General features: G+C 39.2%; 1 protein-coding gene across 3 annotated transcripts in view; it reads left to right on the forward strand.

The window, feature by feature from the left end:
- Window positions 1-1267: 1267 nt before the first annotated feature.
- The window catches only part of LOC150088273 (uncharacterized), a 730398-nt gene continuing 709748 nt past the window's right edge, over window positions 1268-21917 (forward strand). For 2 of the 3 annotated variants that reach the window (XM_090369435.1, XM_090369433.1), the window contains exons 1-2: window positions 1268-1383; window positions 1506-1562. Coding sequence is in view for 2 of the 3 variants with exons in the window: in XM_090369433.1 (XP_090225559.1) it covers window positions 1556-1562 (7 nt within the window). In the remaining variant the exon portion in view is untranslated. Of the gene's footprint in view, window positions 1384-1437; window positions 1563-21917 lie in introns of those variants that run through there. The other variant, XM_090369432.1, reaches the window with a different exon arrangement.

Consider the following 21917-nt stretch of genomic DNA (forward strand, 5'->3'; position numbering starts at 1 on the left):
TTATTTTATTTTATCAAATGAAGTGAGCGCAGCGAGCAGGAGGCGGAAGTCCCTAGTTATTATTATCATATGGTGCCATATTATTATTAGCAAATGGTGCATTATCATTATTATTAGCATATGGTGCAGCATTATCCTCAGGCTTATTATTATTATTATTATTATTATTATTATTATTATTATTATTATTATTATTATTAGCTATATGGTGCAAGGAAGCCTGAGGCTTATGCTGCACCAGCTAAAAAAAATTCCCTAGTTATCCTGAGAGAGAGAGAGAGAGAGAGAGAGAGAGAGAGAGAGAGAGTATGCTGCACCAGCTAAAATTATTAGCATATGGTGCAGCATATACTAATATATGGCTGCACCATATACTAATAATTTTTTTAGCTGGTGCAGCATAAGCCTCAGGATTATGCTGCACCAGCTAAAAAAATTCCCAAGCTACCCTGAGAGAGAGAGAGAGAGGAATGATAATATCCAGCTTAGAACCCTGGGTGTGCCAAGGCCGTACTCACCAGATGTGAGCTCCATTGATGTTGGTTACTTCGTGATATTAATCCCTATAATTTTATTACTTTACCTGCGCCAACAAAATTATCGTTTTTTTTAATTATTATTAAAAACACACACATTATTATTATTATTAATAGCCATATGGTGCAAGGAAGCTTGAGGCTTATGCTGCACTAGGAAAAAAAAAGTTCCTGAGTTACCCTGAGAGAGAGAGAGAGAGAGAGAGAGAGAGAGACAAAAGTAGAAGGGATTCACCAAGAAAGAGAAGAATGATGATATCCAGCTCAGGACCCTTGATTTTGAATTACTGAGAGTACGGCAAGTAGAAACTAAAAATAAAATTCTGAAAAAAAAAGTGAAAGTATAAAAAGTCAATATTTTAAAAAATGCACTCTGCATTACTGAAGTACGCTGTAAATTCCCAGAATAAACGGGCAAAAAGAGAGCGACGCGCATGCTCCGTCAGGATAACAGGTTGGAATCATCAGTCGGAGCTGAAGCGCTGCGCCGTTGTCGCGCTGTGATACTTCGATGCTAAAATAAGGTTTCCATGCATCCCGACGCCCAAGGCCCGTTTTCTAATAAATTTAGATAAAAAAATATATATATATATATATTAAAATAACTGTGCGATTCATCTCTTGTATCTCATAAAATTACAGCATATATATATATATTATTATTATTTTTTGTTTATATCTATCTGCACAGTACTCTGCGCCACAGAGTATTTTACTATACTGTGCTATATGACGTCATTAAATGGGATGTTGTTAAGAGTTTTGCAGCTGGGATTTATTGAAACGCTATAAGAAACTAAATTTTTCACGTTTTGCTAATTTGTATCTTCCAGTTATATACTTTTGGGTAATTATATGTTTGTTAAGTTTTCACAGGAAGTGCTGCGATTTTTTGATATATATATTTTTTAAATTTGCATATTTAAAATAAGAATTTTTGAGGAAAAGTGAAGCCTACATCTTTTATAGTTTCTCGAAACCAGGTGCATACGACACTTCAAGATGTGATCGAGGAAGAAATGCTGGGTAAGTTTGGTTTGGCCTAATAAAATATTTCGTTTTGAAAGAGCACTAGCAGTTGCCATTAGGTAGATATCTCGACACGACTTGTTTCGTTAAAGTGCAGTTATTAATGTGTAATTGAGTTTTATTGATTTGAATTGTGAGTTTTTGGTGAATTCATATTTTTGGTTGTATTTTGGTTGAATTTTTGGTTGTATTAATAGTGACAAAATGATGCAAGGAACCAAGCTTATTAGCTAAAAAAAGACAAAAGAAAATCCACCACTCTCCATTTCATTTGTCAATCCCTTCAAATAATTTGTCTAATCGTTCTTGACATTTATTCCAATTACCCACATCCATAACCAGAAGTCAGTTAATCCCTAGCCAAAAGGAAAATTTCCCACATATTCTGCAACTGTCCTTTTTGCAATTTAAATTTATGCCCCCTTATGTGTGTGTCACCTGAGAATGAGTAAGGATCAGCATTACCTTTGGTCAACCCATTTACAGATTGAGATGCTGAAATTTACAGAACTTTCTTACTAACAGCACTGAGTTCCCATTTTTGCTCCTGATAAAGCTTGTTCCCATTCCAACAGATCTATGTCATTCCTAAATTGAGGCTTGTAAACCTGTGTGCAATATTTCAGGTGTGGCCTAACTATTACCTTATACAACAGGATAGCCACCTGCTTTACCCTGCTGGGAAAAGTCTTGCATTTAATTGAAAAACTCCATGTTCTATCCTAGCAACCTGTCTGCATTGTCCAGATAAAGAACGTAATTTCCTCTTAACTGAAATTGTTTCCTCTGAGAGTGAACAAGGCCCCTTGGGGCCATTGAAGGCTATTTATATAGTTCACACTACTACTGTAGTTTGATATTATGAACGAAGAATTGTGTATTTACACTGATATATAGTGTGCAAGTTCATAAATTTATTTAAAAACTTTTAAATAAATTAATCCAATTTAAAGAAATAATCCAATGTTTGTACAGTTTTTGTCCTATATGCATTTTTAACTACAGCACATGTTATTAAATGCAATAGTTGTTTCTTTATCAATGTCTACAGACCAACACATTCTCTGTTTATGTTAAATGCATTTTGGGAATTTTTTTTTTTTTAGATGGCAGAGTGTGTGTGCTTTTTCACTGTCGCTGGTAACAAAAACATCATTTTGTTTGGTGCTCAGCAGCTCTTCTAGTGTTGACTTGCAGTGGTAGCAACTTTATCATCCACCTTCACAAACTCTTCAAATTTGCCAACAAAATCCATATGCTCCTTAAAATTCCTCCATTCCTCAATGTTGCTATCACATTTGTCTGCTGGACCATGTTTTTCGATGATATTCTCTCCAAAGCCACGTTTCCTGAAGCAGTTGATTATTATACTTGCAAAAACAAGATTACGGTCCAAGACATTCCAATTTGGCTGCAAATTGTTCCCTCCTATGTTGCAGATCAAGCAGCTTATCAGGCAGACTCTGTATGCCCTCTTGAGGTTATAAATAATGCCTTGATCCAGTGGTTTCATTCAACTGGTTTTATTGGGGGGTAAAAACAACAGCCATTAACGTAAGTGTCTTGGTAGAATATGCTATACAACGATCTAGAATCATCAAATATTCCTTTTTTCTGAAGCCATTCTTCTGTCAACTTTTGATAACCAAGACCAAAAAATTTTGACTGTAAGCTAAGCACTTCTGTTGGCCTCATAATCACAGGGAAGTTGGTTAACTGCTTTAATACATCTTGGCTTGGAAAACTTGCCAATCACAAGTGGACATAGTTTTGTACTGCCATCTGAATTGCAGCATAACAGAACAGAGTCTATGTTTACTAAATTTTCCACCATGAACAGTAAATGTTTTGTTTGGCAGCAAATTATAAAATAAACCTGTCTCATCAAGATTAAAAATATCCTTTGTCTCATATTTTTCAAGAACAGACCGTACAGAGCACAACCAGTCTGTAGCCTTTTCTTTGTCGACCAATCCGGACTCATTGCAAACATTTCGTAAAACCAAATTATTCCTGTCTTTAAATCTTTGGAGCCAGCCACTGCTGCATTTGAAGTTGCTAATTCCATGTTGCTGAGCTAGATAATTTGTCTTTTCTTGCAAAATCAGAACTGATATTTGCCAATATCTGTATGCCCTTTTGAGGTTATAAATAATGCCTTGATCCAGTGGTTTCATTCAACTGGTTGTATTGGGGGGTAAAAACAACAGCCATATATTTGTTAACGTAAGTGTCTCGGCAGAATGTGCTATACAACGATCTAGAATCATCTAGAAGGGATGTTGTATTCCTTTGCAATGTCCGTTTTGCTTCTTTCCATCCTATCAGCCTCTTGTATAATTTTTAGTTTAATTTCCGGGCATAATTCCGTCCATTTACATTTTGTTGCCATAACACTGCTAAATAAAATTTAATATAAACAAATTTTAAATTAATTTAAAGAAATCAGCTCAGATAAATGGCAAAAAAAAATAAAAAATTGCTGTACACTGTAGCAACAGACTCTTTGAACTGGTGTAACAATTGCAACTGACCTTAATCTTGTGGACAGTGAGGGAGTGCATGTAAACAATTTAGAAAAACTTTTTATTCTTTTGTTAATTTAACAACTCTTTCTTCAGAAAGATGTTTTTCAAAGTGTACTTGACGTTGTAGCTACCATAAACTGCTTTTGTTTACACAAAACTAATTTCTAACAAGCTAATGCCATCCTTGCTGGGTGGCCAGAGGCAATAATAGTATTAGTAATGGCCACATATTTATTTTTTATTTATTTATTTATTTATTTTTGCTGATGCTGCATAAGCTTGCATTTCTTCATCAAATGCCTCTACTAATGCTAATGCATGGTGCAAGAAAGCCTATGGCTTATGCTGCACCAGCCAAAAAAAAAAAAAAAAAAAAATCTGAACAAAACAATGATAAAAACAAAAAAAAACAACATAATAATAATAATTATTAATAAAAAAAAAAAGGAAATTAAACCTATCATCCTATGCACTTCCCTTACCCGAAAGTACTATCCAGATGACCTTTGAATTTCCCCAAACTGCCGGCCTCTACCACCCATGAAGGCAATTTATTCCAGTAATTTATAACTCGCTGGCTAAAATAAAATTTCCTGCAGTCCAATCTAAACATTTCCCCCCCCGTAACTTGAATTTATGTTCCCTAGTTCTAGCATCATTTATAATCTTGAAAATTTCGTCCTCATTCATTTTACTGATGCCTCTCGGAGCCTTAAACACCTCAATCAAATCTCTAAGGTGTCTAGTTTCCAAACTCTGCAACCCACATATTCGAAGTCTTTCTTCATAAGGACGCCCTTTTGCCGATCTCACCAGGCGAGTTACCCGTCTTTGCACCCTTTCAAGAAGCTCGATGTCTTTCTTTAGGTGCGGTCTCCATACTTGAACACAGTATTCCAAGTGTGGTCTAACATTAGCCTTATATAATGGGATTATCACGTCCCTATCTCTACTTTCAAAAGTTTGATAGATCATCGATAGGACACCATGGGCCCTTCCTTGCAACCTGTTTAGAATGCTCAGAGAATTTCATGTCTGACCGTATCGTAACACCCAAGTCCCTTTCCTCCAGTACTGAGTTTAGTTGAACTCCACCAATGAATAAGTTATTTTGGGATTACTGTTTCCCAGGTGTAATACCTTACACTTTGTTGGATTAAACCACAGCTGCCATTTTTCTGACCATTCCTGAAGTCTATCTAGGTCTCTCTGAAGAAGCTCAGCTTCACAGTGATCATTAACTACTCTACAAATTTTAACATAATCTGCAAATTTAGACATCACGCCCTCTATCCCTTCATTAATGTCGTTTATGAAAATTAAAAACAGTGGTCCTAATACTGATCCTTGGGGAACCCCACTTCTTACATCAACCCAATCTGCCTTTCTGCCTCCTGCCCTGAAGCCATCCTTCTATCCCTCTAAGGATTTTCCCAGTGATTCCAACCTGTTCCAGCTTATAAAGCAACCGCTCATGTGGGACTGAGTCAAAAGCTTTGCTGAAGTCTAAATAAACAATGTTGAAATTATTCCGTAAATCCAGCTCGTGAGTGGCCCTTTCGAAATAACGAACCAGATTTGTTAAACATGATTTTCCATTTACAAAACCATGCTGAGTATCCTTGAGAATTTCAATTTGATCCAAATGATCCTGAATTCCACCCTTGATCATTGCCTCCATGATTTTCCCTACTACTGAAGTCAGACTGACAGGTCAATAATTTCCAACTTCACTTTTAGAGCCACCCTTATGTATGGGAGATACATTTGCACTTTTCCAATCCAAGGGAATCTCCCCAGAGTCTAGTGATGCTCGCATAATTAGCCTCAATGGTTCAATGCACTCGCTTGCCGCCTCCCTTAAGATTATAGGGTATATTCCGTCAACTCCAGGAGCCTTACTAGTCTGTAGGTTCGAAAGTTTTTTCATTAAATAATCTTACGAAATTTCAATATCATTAATTACATATTTTTTTAACTTCGCTCCCACAATTTCCCATTGCCACAAAAGGTTTTTCATTTGTAAATATCGATGCAAAATAACTGTTGAGTTCATCTGCAACGGCAGCTGGTGTATTTAATACTATCCCCTTTCCCTTACGTAAAGGTCCGATCTGGTTTGTCCTGCTCTTCTTGGCATTTATATATGTGAAGAATCCTTTATCCCCCCTCTTTGCTCTGTTTGCTAGTGATTTCACATAAACTGCCTTTGCCTGTCGAACCTTTTCTGTGGCTCAATTACACATCACCTTGTAGCTGTTATAGGCTTCAGTACTTTTTATCGCTCTGTAACCTTTCCATGCCACCTTTTTCTGCTCAAGTAATGTGGCAACTTCACTATTCATCCAACTTGGAACCCTCCTCGTGGAGTATTTTTTTAATGGTATATATGCATTCAAGGCATCTGTGATTAATGTTTTAAAAGCATACCACAGTTCAAATGTATTCATTTTCTGCACGATATCTACCCAGTTAATAGAGGCCATGTAGTACTTTAAGGCATCGTAATTTCCTTTTCTGAAATTAAAACCCATTCCTTTGCCTTTTACTTCTGCTACCTCTCTCGTCATCATCCACCGTAGAACTCTGTGATCACTTCCTGCTGCTGGTTCCTCTACTGTCAGCCCTGTTATGTCATCTGATTCATGGGTGATGATGAGGTCTAGGATATTCTTTTCTCTAGTACTTTCGCTGAATGTTGATAAAAATAAGTCATCTAGTTGATTTAAAAATTTTGTTCCCCATGTCAAGTTTCCTTCCCATTTACTCCAATCAATTAGAGGCAAATTGAAATCACCCATAATAAGTCTTTGACGCTTACTTGCCCATTCCATTTGCATGTAGAGCTTTTGTCATAATCTTCACAATCACCTGGTCTGTAGATTACTCCTACTCACATTATACCTTTGTTTCCAACTATCTCACACCATACAGACTTTATACTAGCATGTGAAATGTTTGAATCTGGGAAAGCTATAGTTGCACTCAGGCTGCTTCTGATAAGAAGCATTACCCCACCACCCCTTCTATCTACCCTATCTCTCCTAAATACATTATACAAGCCATACTTAAACTCATCATCCCCAATTTCTGGGTGGCACCACGTCTCTGTAAGCCCTATTATGTCCGCATTACTTGTTTTAACCAGCAGTTCGAATTCGCTCATTTTATTGACGACACTTCTAACGTTACTGTATAAACAATTAAGATTTACAGTTCTTGTATATTTAACAACCCTAACACAACCCTTGAAGTTTTTTAGGCGCTCTTCCCTGATATTAACTACCCGCTTACGTGAAACGTTTCTGCCCCCAGAACATCTAGATAATACATCCAGTTGGGGTAACAGATAAGAACTCTTAAGGTATGTGCAAGAGTTACTTTGACCAATATTATCAGATAAATGCGTGTCAGTATTACCCACATCCCCCCTAACTAGCAGTTTCCCTGAACCTTTAAGATATCCTCAATAATACTGGCAAAAACTTTTGCACCACCTTTGTTTAAGTGTATCTCATCTCTACAAAACAAATTCCTTCTACCTACAAGTGTGGGCCATGCTGATAGAAATTTTCCCCCTAAAGCCTTGCAGATTCCTTCAAGTCTGGAGTTAATCCACAAGGCTCTTAACATATAATCCCCCCTATCGTGTCTGGGCAGAATTGCAGACAGACATTATGGCCTAGCTCGCGACATTTCCTCAGCATGGTCCTGTATTTTTCCAACAAATCGTCAGATCGTGTACGTTTAATATCATTAGTCCCCACATGAATAATAATATTCTCTTTATCCCCTTTAAAATCTGACAATCTGTTGGTGACATTAGTAGTAGCATTAGCATTAGTAGAGGCATTTGATGCAAGAAAGCAAGCTTATGCAGCATCAGCCAAAAAAAAAAAAAAAAAAAAAAAACCCACTTCCACTTCACCCCTCTGTTCGTTCAAAATACCTGTCCAGCTGAGCCTTAAACTTATTTAGGCTATCAACCTCCACCACAAGGGATGGAAGTCTGTTCCACCAACCAACCAACCACCCGCTGGCTAAAGGCAAATTTCCGCACGTCTATCCTACATCTGTCTTTCCTCAATTTGAATTTATGCCCTCTCAGGTGATTTTTCTGAGCTAGAGGAAGAATCCCATCAGCATTGAGCATGCTTAAACCATTCAAGGCTTTATACACCTCTATCAGATCACCTCGCTGGTGCCTAGTCTCCAGACACTGTAATTTGAAAAACTTAAGCCTTTCTTCGTAAGAGCACCCCTTTGTTCCATTCACTAATCTTGTTGCCCTTCTCTGTACTCGTTCCAGCAGCTCTACATCCTTCTTGAAATGAGGCCTCCAGACCTGTATACAGTACTCTAGGTGTGGCCTGACCATCGCCTTATACAATGGAATAATCACCTCCTTATCCCTGCTGGAAAAATTCCTGTATATCATTGACAATACTCCATGAGCTACTCTAGCAGCCCGTCTGCACTGCTCAGAGAACTTCATATCTGCCTGCACAACCACCCCCAAGTCCCTTTCATTCTCTACCACTGTCAGTATAGTACCACAGAGTTGATACGTTGCTCTGGGGTTGCTGTTTCCCATGTGTAGTACTTTACATTTATCAATGTTAAACTTCATTTGCCACCTCTCAGCCCATCTGCTCAACCTTTCCAGATCCTGTTGCAGCAGTATAGTGTCAGTAGTGTCCTTGACAACCCTGCCAACCTTTGTATCGTCTGCAAACTTGGACATTAAGCCCGATATACCATCATCAATATCATTTATAAATACAGAAAACAATAATGGACCCAACACTGAGCCCTGAGGGACTCCACTAATAACATCAGTCCACGATGAGCAGTGTCCATTGATTACCACTCTCTGTCTTCTCCCCCTCAACCACCCCTTTATCCATAGCAGCAATTTGCCTCCAATGTCACACTGCTCCAATTTGTGTAGCAGTCTTCCATGTGCAACAGTATCAAAAGCCTTTCTAAGATCCAAGTATATAATATCAAAGTTATTCCCTGCATCCAGTTCTTTTGTGACTGCATCATAGTATCCAATCAAGTTGGTCAGGCAAGACTTCCCCTTAACAAAACCGTGCTGTGTCTGAGCTATAACTGAAGTCTTGTCTAAATGATCCTGCAGTGCTTCTTTAACCAGTGCCTCCATTAATTTTCCTGGAACAGAAGTTAAGCTCACAGGTCTATAATTACTTGTGTCAGCCTTTGATCCTCCTTTGTGAATTGGGGTCACATTTGCACATTTCCAGTCTATGGGTAACTCCCCTGAGTCCAAGGAAGCTCTCATAATTATGGCTAAGGGTTTGCTTACTTCCTTTGCTGCCTCCTTTAATATAACTGGATAGATCCCATCCACCCTGGGTGCCTTTCTTGTGTTTATCTTCAACAGTTTCTCCTCCACTTTACTCCCAGTTATTTCAAGATTCTGTAGCTTACTGCTAGAGTTGAATACACCTCTGGCATTCCCCTCGCTGAATAACTCCTCATGTGTGAATGTCGATGCAAAATATTCATTTAGTTTGTTAGCTACCTGAGCAGGATCATCAACACTTGACCCATCAATATCAAGTGGACCAATCTGATTCATCCCCTTCCTTCTAAAGTTTACATAAGTAAAGAACTCTTTGCTGTTTTTCTTTGCATCCCTTGCCAAGGATTTCTCGTAATCTGCCTTCGCCTGCCTAACCTCCTTTGTAACTTGGTTGCATATCAACTTGTATCTATCATAGGCTTCTGTGTTATGTGTTAATTTGTATGTATCCCATGCATTTTTCTTCTCTGCCATATGCCTCATTAGTTCATCTGACATCCATTTTGGCCTAAACCCTGAACAATATTTCTTAGTTGGTATGTAAAGCCTAGTAGCTTCCAAGATAAGTTCTTTGAATGCTTCCCATTTTGAATTTGCTGTTGGTAACATCATCAGTTGGTCCCACTGTATAGAATTTAAATACTGTCTCAGTCCATCATAGTCGCCTTTACGGAAGCAATAACCCTTCCCTTTACCCCTAATGGTAGTTACCTCTTTGAGTAAATCCCACATCAGCACACTGTGATCACAGATAAATGAACCACCTAGTGGTTCATTTATCTGCAGATTCTTAATGCATGAAGAATCACTGCTGATAATCAAATCAAGAGTATTACTCCCTCTAGTTGCCTCCAAAATGCTGATGTAGAAAACAATCATCCAATAAATCCACAAAAGTCCTGCTAGTGTGTGAGTAACCAGCTCCCAAATTCCAGTCAATATCTGGGAAATTAAAATCTCCCATTATAAGACACTCTGATTTACTGGCCCACTCTATTTTCCTGTAAAGTTCCTTATTATACTCATCAGAGTCATTAGGCCTATAGCACACTCCTACTCTCAATTTTGATCTCCCAATGTTTATGTCACACCAAACTGACTCCACACTGCACTGTCCAGCGATGTCGACTGGCTTCACTTCCTTGGTTTTTATGTGTTTCTTAACTAATAACATAACCCCTCCTCCCTTCCTATCCTGTCTATCCTTTCTGTAGACGTTGTACTCCCCAAATTGGAGTTCTGCATCCCTTATATCTGTGTGACACCACGTCTCTGATATCCCAACTATATCTGCCTTCGATGTTTTGAGCAATACCTCAAATTCATCAAATTTATTTACTAAACTCCTAGCATTGGTGTACACGCAATTATACCTGCACCTGTTTCTATTCTTAGCTACCCTAACACAACCCATGTGTTTACTTCTACCACAATGGCTCCCAGCAGTCTCTGAAATACCATGCATCTTGTTTTTCAGGCTTCTGCTCATTCTAATAGAAGCAGTGCAAGAATCTCTTTCACCTCTGCCAGTGGCTACTGTTAATCTATTGGTCTTTGTCTCCCCCCAAGCTAGCAGTTTTCCGACCCACCTAACACTGCCTCAATAGCATCACTATAGAAGCAATCTCTCCTGTTAACAAGTACAGTCCAGGCTGAAAAAAATTCTACCCCTTGAGCCTTGCACAATCTTTCCAGGGCCGAATAGATCGACAAGGCTCTCATCATATACTCCCTCCTATCGTGTCTGGGCAGAATTGCAGACACTTTCAAATTCAACCCTAATTCTCGGCTTTTGTTCAACAGTGACCTGTACTTGTTAAGTAATTCTGCCGGTCTCCCACTCTTAATATTATTAGTGCCAACGTGTACAACTATATCACCTTTTGTGACATCATCAATAGTTGCTCCCGGCAGACATACCCTGGTTCTACTCCACCTATCTTATTACAAAAAATATTCCCCGTTTCCCTGACAAGGGAGTCTCCTAAAAAAACAATGTCCTTTTTAACCAGAGTAGTTTGCACTTGGTTTTTCTGTTTTGAGGCTCGAATCGGGTGTGCATCACTTGGTAGATTGCTGGAGTCTTGAGTCCCTGACGAGCTCCCAGATGCATTATTCTCGAGGGCAAGCACCCGTATTTTCAGGGACTCAATTGTTCCATCAGTGCACCAAATTGTAATTTATGATCGGTGCACTCCTTACATCAATCACAAAGAAAAGAATCCCCAGGTGAGGTAGGATTAGTCACCAGGTCATTAGTTGTAATAGGGACAATAACTGGATAGCTCTGCCAAGATTTGTATTAAACATACAAAATGACAATATTTATTTCTTACGGGGTGAAAAAGAACTTTGTAATACATATTAACCAAATTTTGTAATAAACAAGTATATTTACATAGAAATGTCTATCCTTTTTCGGAGGAATGGTATGTGCTTCATATAAACGAGTACTTTGTATAAAATGAGTTTGTATTAATGAGATTTTATTTTAGTAATATTAAAAGGGGGTAATCAAACCATAAACTATGACACTATTCCTGAATACAGGGGAAGATTGGAGAGGTGCAAATCTCTCCCTCTCCCATCCCCCCCCCTCCTGTTCACAAGGTTCAAAGGGCAAAGTGGGTAACCACTACTGACCCTTTATACCTCTGGGTAGTGCAGAGAGGATGCTAGGATAGAACAGCTCATGGAGTTTTTTTAATGATATGCAAGAAATTTGCTAGCAGGGAAAATCAGGTGAATATACTGTTGTATGAGTAGTAGTAGTAGTAGTAGTGGCATGTGATACAAGAAAGCAAGTGTTATGAGCTTATGCAGCATCAACCAAAAAAAAAAAAAAAAATCGTACCATTCCCTCCAAATGCCTGTCCAGTTCCTCCTTAAATTTATTCAACCTATCAACTTCCACAACGACAGATGGAAGTTTGTTCCAGCAATTAACCACCCGCTGGCTAAAGGCAAATTTCGGCACATCTATTCTACATCTGTCTTTTCTTAATTTGAATTTATGCCCCCTTAGGTTCGTAATCTGAACAAGTGGAAGGATCCCATCAGAATTCAGTGTGCTCAACCCATTCAAGGCCTTATACATCTCAATCAGATCACAGCGCAGGTGCCTAGTCTCCAGCCACTGCAATTTGCAGAACTTAAGCCTCTCTTGGTAAGAGGATCCCTTCATTCCCCTCACCAATCTTGTTGCCCTTCTCTGTACATGCTCAAGCAAATTGACATCCTTCCTAAAATGAGGCCTCCAGACCTGTACACAGTACTCAAGGTGTGGCCTAACCATTGCCTTATACAGAGGAACAATCACCTTTTCCCTGCTAGCAAAATTCCTATATATCATTGACAAAACCCCATGACCTGCCCTGGCAGCCTGTCTGCATTGCTCAGAAAACCTCATATCTGACTGCACAATTACTCCCAGGTCTTTCATTTTCTACCTCCTTAAGAGTAGTACCACACAGTTGGTACTTTTCTCTCGGGTTACTTCTACCCATATGCAGTACTTTGCATTTGTCAAGGTTAAACTTCAGTTGCCACTTCTTAGCCCATCTGCCCAAATTATCTAGATCCTGTTGCAGCAGCACACTGCCATTATTGTCATTAACAAACCTGCCAACCTTTCTATCATCTGCAAACTTCGACACTAAGCCTGACATACCTTCATCAATATCATTGATAAATATACAAAACAGTATACCCAACACGGAACCCTGTGGGACTCCACTAATAACATTAGTCCACGAAGAGCAGACACTCATTGATTACCACCCTGTCTTCACCCACTCAACCATCCTTTTATCCATTGTAGCAACTTACCCTTAATACCATTCTGCTCCAATTTGTACAATAGTCTTCCACGTGCAACAGTGTCAAAAGCTTTCCTGAAATCCAAATATATGATATCAAAATTATTTTTTGTATCCAGATCCTTTGTAACCACATCATAATAACCATTCAAATTGGTCAGACAAGATTTTCCCTTAAACCCATGCTGTGTCTGAATTATTGCTGCTAATAATTAATAATAAGGTAATAGTTAAGCTTAGGGCTTGCAATACCGAGATTCCGGGATCCTGGTAATTTTTTTTTCTGGTATTCAAATCCTGGTATTGGTACCGAAATACCAGTTTTTCGGTACTAATTTAAAAAATAATTATCAAAAAATATTTATTCACATAAAGGTTATAAAATCGATGACAATAAATCATTAATACTGCTGAATTTGCAAATGAGGGATTGTTATACACAGTACAAATGCAACGGAAACCTGAAAACATCATGAAACTGTAAGTATATTATATTGTTTTTTTTTTTTATGAAAACCCCAGACACGAAAGGTATCAAAACCTATAGTACTTAGTACCGTGCATGGGTTGAAGGAGAAGTATGGGGGGAAGGGGATGCTGGAAACTTTGCCCTAGAGACTAAACATAGGTTTCACCACTTCTTGCCTCCAATAAGCAAAGTGGTGGTATTTCTGTGTGGAAGTAATGCACTTAAGGAATAACAAAAACATCATTAAGGAAATATTTCCATTAGTGGCAGTAGGCCTGGTAGTGCAATTAAGCAATATGGTGAACAATGGTATGGCAGGTGTGGAAGGGTTAAAATTAAAAGCTTCTGAACAATAGTTTAATCCCTCTATTACACCTCTACTTGAGGATGCGACATGTGACATTTAGTGCATTTTGGGAAAAGGTGTCGGTATGGAGCAGTTCAAAGGTATTGTGAACAGGTGATCTTGAGGTAAAAGATCAAAGTGTTTCGTTGTATGGGAAAAAGATTCTGTTTTTCCCACCAAAGGAAGAAGAGTGAGTTAGAAGAATAACACCGTGATTGGGTCATGTTTAAATTAGATAGGCTGAGATATGTAAATGTGTGCAAACCCTTCTGGGGTTTTCATGCATTTACGTATTATCCTTCTGGGGTTTGCACATAACCTTGCATATAAAAAAGTAGTACAAGGGACGATTGTAACTTGCAATCAATTCAATACATAAATTAAAAGGAAATAAATAAGGTGTTTGCACCAAAACAGTGGTTTGTGGTTGTTGTTCAGAGGAGTTGCAGACTTCCAGTGGTAGTTCTGGGTTCAGTTCTGGGAGTGTCGAGCTGTATAGTAAAGGGTTGTGCCGGACATGTTCCTGTGCTAGAAGTTAATCTGAAAGTTGAATAACAAGCCAGTGAAATAGTGCCCTGGCTTCTACTACTGCTGTGGTAATTTCCTTCAGTATTAACAGAGAACTGTTCTCGCAATCCCGAAATAAGACTACTGGAAGAGCTATGCAGCAGAGATGCAGAGTTCAACTAAGGAGAGAGAGAGAGAGAGAGAGAGAGAGAGAGAGAGAGAGAGAGAGAGAGAGAGAGAGAGAGAGAGAGAGAGACAGAGAGAGAGAGACAGACAGACAGACAGACAGACAGACAGACAGACAGACAGACATCCATCACCACACTCTGTGGAAGGAACCCACACAAAGGAATCCCACCATGAAAGAGAAGAAAGGTAAGTCCTCTGAACTGTGTTGTTTTGGAAATGGTACTTAGATAAAGTGGCAGATTATTTTAGAGTAAGGGTGAAGAAACACAAGAAATAAGGAAATGTTTAGTATTGAGTTGGTTTATTGGTTGAAGTTGGAAAATTGATATTGCTAAATTAAGCATTAGTAATCCTGGGTATAACCACCATGCACAAGCACACTGTGAGTGAACATTCAGGTATGAACCAACGTAAGCAGGGGTCAAGGTGTGGAACCCACACCACATGGAGGAATACCGCTCCTCTGTGTTACCAGGCAATACTAGGTGGTAGATGACTCCCATCAACCGGTGCAATACCAGCACTTTGCTTATTGGAGGCTTGAAGTGGTGGAAACTGTTTAGTCTCCAGAGCAAAGTTACGGTCAACCCTTCCCCATCTCTTCCATCTTGCAGTATGACTGATGACTTTTGAGGTTATGATGAAAATCGTGGCGAGATCCAATCTTCCTTACATTTCGAGGGTACATCTCTAAAATGGTGTTCGCAGGTCGGCCGCTAGTTAGTACACCAGGCCAAACTTATTGGTAACTCTTTAGGAGGCTTCCGGATAAGCTATTGTATAATCTTGCTACCTCTACTCTGCCAGATAGTGATTGGAGCGAGTCCAAGTAGTGTGTATGCAGTGGACATTGTCGAGGCCATGTTATGTCAAGGATCTGGATATATTCTTACTATGTGTACGCCATATCCAAACATTTCATTACTTCATATAGCATGTTCCCTCCCCTCACTTTTTCTTACTATTGAATACACCATGAATTGTCAAACTAATAGAGTAAGCTTGTCTACAGAAAGATCGAAACCTCCCAAACACTTCCTAGTTCATTTCACAAATATATGTGAAATGAACTAGGAAGTGAATTAGGGTTGAATTTGAAAGTGTCTGCAATACTGCCCAGACACGATAGGAGGGAGTATATGATGAGAGCCCCGTCGATCAATTCGGCCCTGGAAAGATTGTGCAAGGCTCAAGGGGTAGAATTTTTTTTCAGCCTGGTCTGTGCTTGTTAACAGGAGAGACTGCTTCTACAGGGATGGGATACACTTAAATAGAAAGGGTGCAAGAATGTTTGCTGATTCTATCGAGGCAGTGTTAGGTAGGTCGGAAAACTGCTAGATTGGGGGGGGGATACAAGAACTAATAGATTAACAGTAGCCACTGGCAGAGGTGAAAGGGATTCTTGCACTGCTTCTATTGGAAAGAGCAGCAGCCTGGGAAATAGGATGCAGGATATTTTAGAGACTGTTGGGAGTCATTGGGGTACAAGTAAACACATGGGTTGTGTTAGCGTAGCTAAGAAAAAGAACAGGTGCATGTATACTTGCGTGTACACCAATGCTAGGAGTTTGGTAAATAAATTTGATGAATTTGAGGTATTGTTCAAAGCATCAAAGGTGGATATTGTTGGGATATCAGAGACGTGGTGTCACACAGATATAAGTAATGCAGAACTGGAATTTGGGGAGTACAACGTCTACAGAAAGGATAGAAAGGGAGGAGGGGTTATGCTATTAGTTAAGAAACATAAAATCCAAGGAAGTGAAGCCAGTCGACATCACTGGACAGTGCAGTGTCGAGTCAGTTTGGTGTGACATAAGCATTGGGAGATCAAAATTGAGAGTAGGAATATGCTATAGGCCTAATGACTCTGAGTATAATAAGAAACTGTACAGAGAAATAGTGGGCCAGTAAATCAGAGAGTCTTATAATGGGGGATTTTAATTTCCCAGATATTGACTGGAATTTGTGGGCTGGTCACTCACACACTAGCAAGGCTTTTATGGATTTATTGGATGATTGTTTTCTATATCAGCATGTTCGGGAGGCAACTAAAGGGAGTAATACTCTTGATTTGATTATCAGTAGTGATTCTTCATGCATTAAGAATCTGCAGATAAACGAACCACTAAGTGGCAGTGATCACAGTGTGCTGAAGTGGGACGTACTCAAAGAGAACTACTATCAGGGGTAAAGGGAAGGGTTATTGCTTTCGTAAAGGCAACTACGATGGTCTGAGACAGTATTTAAATTCTGTACAGTGGGACCAACTGATGAGGTTACCAACAGCAAACTCAAAATGGGAAGCATTCAAAGAACTTATCTTGGAAGCTACTAGACTTTACATACCAACTAAGAAATATTGTTCAAGGTTTAGCCCTAAATGGATGTCACATGAACTAATGAGACACATGGCAGAGAAAAAAAATACATGGGATACATATAAATCAACATGTGACGCAGAAGCCTATGATAGATAAGTTGATCTGTAACCAAGTTACAAAGGAGGTTAGGCAGGCGAAGGCAGATTAAGAGAAATCTTTGGCAAGGGATGTAAAGAAAAACAGGAAGGAGGTCTTTACTTATGTAAATCCTAGAAGGAAGGGGATGAATCAGATTGGTCCACTTGATATCGATGGTTCAACTGTTCATGATCCTGCTTGGGTAGCTAACAAACTAAATCAATATTTTGCATCTACATTCACACATGAGGAGTTATTCAGGAAGGGGAATGCCATAGATGAAGTAAACACTGGCAGTGAGCTAGATGATCGTGTAATAATTGAGAATAAAGTGGAGGAGAAATTGTTGAAGATAAATACAAGAAAGGCACCTGGGGTGGATGGGATCTATCCAGTTATATTAAAGGAGCCAGCAAAGGAAGTAAGCAAACCCTTAGCCATAATTTTGAGAGCTTCCTTGGACTCAGGGGAGGTACCCACAGACTGGAGATGTGCAAATGTAACCCCCAATTCACAAAGGAGGATCAAAGGCTGACACAAGTAATTATAGACCTGCGAGTTTAACTTCTGTTCTAGGAAAATTAATGGAAGCACTGTTTAAAGAAGCACTGCAGGATCATCTTGACAAGAATTCAGTTATAGCTCAGACACAGCATGGTTTTGTTAAAGGAAGTTCTTGCCTGACCAATTTGATTGGATACTATGATGTAGTTACAAAAGAATTGGATGCGGGGAATAACTTTGATATATTTGGATCTTAGAAAGGCTTTTGATACTGTTGCACATGGAAGATTGCTGCACAAATTGGAGCAGTGTGGCATTGGTGGCAAATTGTTGCTATGGATAAAGGGATGGTTGAGTGGTAGAAGACAGAGTGGTAATTAATGGGCACTGCTCATCGTGGACTAATGTTATTAGTGGAGTCCCTCAGGGTTAAGTGTTGGATCCATTGTTGTTTTCTGTATTTATAAATAATATTGATGATGGTATAACAAGCTTAATGTCCAAGTTTGCAAATGATACAAAGGTTGGCAGGGTTGTTAAGGATGCTACCGAAGCTGCAACAGAATCTGGAAAGGTTGAGCAGATGGGCTGAGAGGTGGCAAATGAAGTTTAACATTGACAAATGTAAAGTACTACATATGGGAAACAGCAACCCCAGAGCAACGTATCAACTCTGTGGTACTCCACTGACAGTGGTAGAGAATGAAAAGGACCTGGGGGTAATTGTGCAGGCAGATATGAAGTCCTCTGAGCAGTGCAAACGAGCTGCAAGAATAGCTCATGGTGTCTTATCAATGATATACAGGAATTTTTCTAGCAGGGATAGGGAGGTGATTATTCCCTTGTATAAAGCAATGGTCAGGCTGCACCTTGAGTTGGCGCCTCCGTAGCCAGGTGGGAAGGAGCAGCAGTGCGTAGCACACGCTTCTTGATTAGACCGGGGTTCGCGCCCTTCACCACCAAATACGGAGGATGGGGGAAGGTCATGGAATGACCACCGCATATCCAGGAGCAATATGGCCTTAGTTGCTAATGCTCATAAAAACCAAAACAACAAACAACAACAGCACCTTGAGTTCTGTATACAGGTCTGGAGGCCTCATTTCAAAAAGAATGTAGAGCTACTGGAACGAGTACAGAGAAGGGCAAAAAGGTTAGTGAACGGAATGAAGGGTTGCTCTTACGAAGAAAGGCTTAAGTTTTGCAAACTACCGCATCTGGAGACTAGGCACCGGCGAGGTATTCTGATAGAGGTGTACAAAGCTTGAATGGTTTGAGCATGCTCAATGCTGATGGGATACTGCCTCTTGCTCAGAATAATCACCTGAGAGGGCATAAATTCAAATTGATGAAAGAGAGACGTAGGATAGATGTGTGGAAATTTGCCTTTAGGCAGCGGGTAGTTGGTTGATGGAACAGACTTCCATCCCTTGTTGTGAAAGTTGATAGCCTAAATGAATGTAAGGCTCAGCTGGACAGGTATTTCGAACGAACGGAGGGGGTGAAGTGAAAGGGTTTTTTTTTTTTTTTTTGGCTGATGCTGCATAAGTTTGCTTTCTTGCATCATATGCCTCTACTAATGCTAATATGTGGTCTCAGTTCTAATCTCAACAATGTCCATTTCCACTTGCAGTCTGCCAAACCCCATGTACTTCTTGTGACAGAATCTCAGTTATTGGTTAATTCAATTACTGCTTATCTCAGTTACCCAAATTATTCACTGTGTGATTCCTCTCACCTCAAAGGTGGTACAGTCAGTCCTCGTATAGCACGATAGTTGTGTTCTCAGAAACCCTCGTGTCCTGCAAAATCGTGCAATATAAACAGGCCCTATGGGAAAAATAGGGTTAGGTGCCGACCACCCAAGATTGAACACACATTTGTAACCAAAACATTAAGAAAGCTCCAGGTCCTGATGGTATTTTCTACACTTGTTCTTAAAAACCTGTGCTCCTGAACTTACTTCTGTTCTTAGCCACCTTTTTCACTTTCTTATTCCAAAGGTGTTTTTCCTTCTGCTTGGAAATTTGCTCATATCCAGCCAGTTCCTAAAAAGGCTGACAAGTCCCTCCCATCCAATTATCGTCCCATTACAATTACTTCTACTCTTTCTAAAGTAATGGAGAAATCAATTAACCACCAACCATTAAACTACCTAGAAACCTTCCGTCTGATAAACGATCGCCAGTATGGATTCCACCAATGTCGATCCACTGGTGATATTCTGGCTTATGTTACCATTTATGGACTAATTCAATGGAAAGGTTCGGTGAAACACAAGTAGTTGCTCTTGACATCTCAAAGGCTTTTGATCATGTTTGGCATAAAGGTGTTCTAAACAAGCTTCAATCTTATGGTTTGCCAACTCTTTTTGTAATTGGCTATCCAGTTTTCTCTCTGATCACTCAATGAGGGTGATGGTAGATGGCTCTGTCTTCTAACTTCTCCACTAATGCTGGTTTCCCCCAAGTTCAGTTCTTTCCCCCACTCTTTTCCTGTTGTATATTAATGACCTTCTTCCACTGACTGAAAATCCTATCCATAGTTTTGCCGGTGATAGCACATTGCATGAAAAATATTGCCCTGCTCAATCAGCTTCGACTTCTCATATCCGCTACCAATTCCTTAAATGCCGATCTCCAGGTAATTCTCCAGTGGGGCAAAGACAACTTAGTTGATTTCAATCCTTCTAAAACTGTCTTGTCTTATGACCTGCAAAAAGGTTTCTTCTGCTCCTATGCTTATCTTTTGGTGGCACTCCTATTTCTAGGCAAGATGATATATATCTTTTGGGGATTACCCTGACTTCTAATCTCTCTTGGCACAAGCATATTACAAATATTGCTTCCTCTGCATCTAAAAAACTTTCGTCCTCTGCAGTACTTTTTCTCTAAACAGCTGTTCACTCTGTAAAAATTGCAAATCTGCCCTAGCGTGGAATATTGTTCCCACATCGGGGGTAGTGCCCCAAAACCTATCTCAGGCTTCTAGATTTCATTCAGAAAAGGGCAGTTAGGTTAATTAATGCCTCCTCTCTAACAACTTCCATGGGCACTGTTCTTCTGAATTGGCTTCTATAATTCCTGTTGTCTCTTTCAAAACAGTCCGAACACGTGCCACCGCCAGCCAACATCAATTTACTGTCCAACTTCCAACTCACAGAACGAACTTTTCATCCTCGTTTATTCATTCAACTGCCATTTTCTGGAACAACCTTCCTTCATACGTATTTCCTGAAAATTACAGTCTACAGAAGTTCAAGTCTAACGTCAACAAATATCTTTCTTCTTCTCAACCTCCAATCCAAGCACGGTACTAAGTACTATAGGTTCTGATACCTCTCATGTTTGTCGTTTTCATAAAAAAAAAATTAAGTTCGCGACTTATGCATTGCTGTTGTGAAGAGAATTGATATTGGTGATTAAGAGAAATATGAGGAAGTGATTAAGATTGAATTAGTTTAGTGTGTGAAGCTGTAGAGAGAGTTGAGATTGTTAATTGAGAGAAATTTTATGGAAATGTTAGCACGTATTAACAGATTAAATGCGAAAAATGAATAGATTAGATGTAAATGAACACCAGTTATGTATTGTAAGTTGATTTGTATGATAAATGACTTTTGTTTTATATTTGTGTCATTGCTCTTGAGAAACTGACTCCTCGCATATAATTTATATATGCGATATATACTCGTGTGGTGTGGGGGGATATCCCTCAGCACCTGGAAATTCTTTTTTAATGCAGTCAGTAGCTTGTTTGAGGGGAGCTGTGGTACGAGAATCGTTACAATGGCCACTGAAGGCGATACTAAGGTATACGGAAATAAAAATTAATAAATAAATAACCCCCCCCCCACAACTTAGATTTGGTTTCCTCACCAAGCTTAACCATCAGTCCCTTTCTTTCGTTAATATGGATATATTGTGCCATAAAAAGGAAATAAGATTTTTTGAAAACGAGGGAATAAGGGGGGTTAAACTGCAACTCATCTACAACTATCTCAGTAGGAAGCACCAACCAGCACAGAATTCAAAAGGATGTTTTCTGCTGCTAATTAAATATATACCAAAATTAGATCCAGTTTAAACGATAACGCAATTGAGTTTATCGAGCTCACTTTATTCGGACAGGTAGTGCGGATGTTTATTTTTTGTTTTTAGAATAACTGTATTTTAATAAATTTTGCTAGAATATTTATTA

This window comes from Mastigoproctus giganteus, chromosome 3, assembly GCF_048544385.1.
Source record: "Mastigoproctus giganteus isolate SK-2022 chromosome 3, ASM4854438v1, whole genome shotgun sequence".
Taxonomy (NCBI): domain Eukaryota; kingdom Metazoa; phylum Arthropoda; class Arachnida; order Uropygi; family Thelyphonidae; genus Mastigoproctus; species Mastigoproctus giganteus.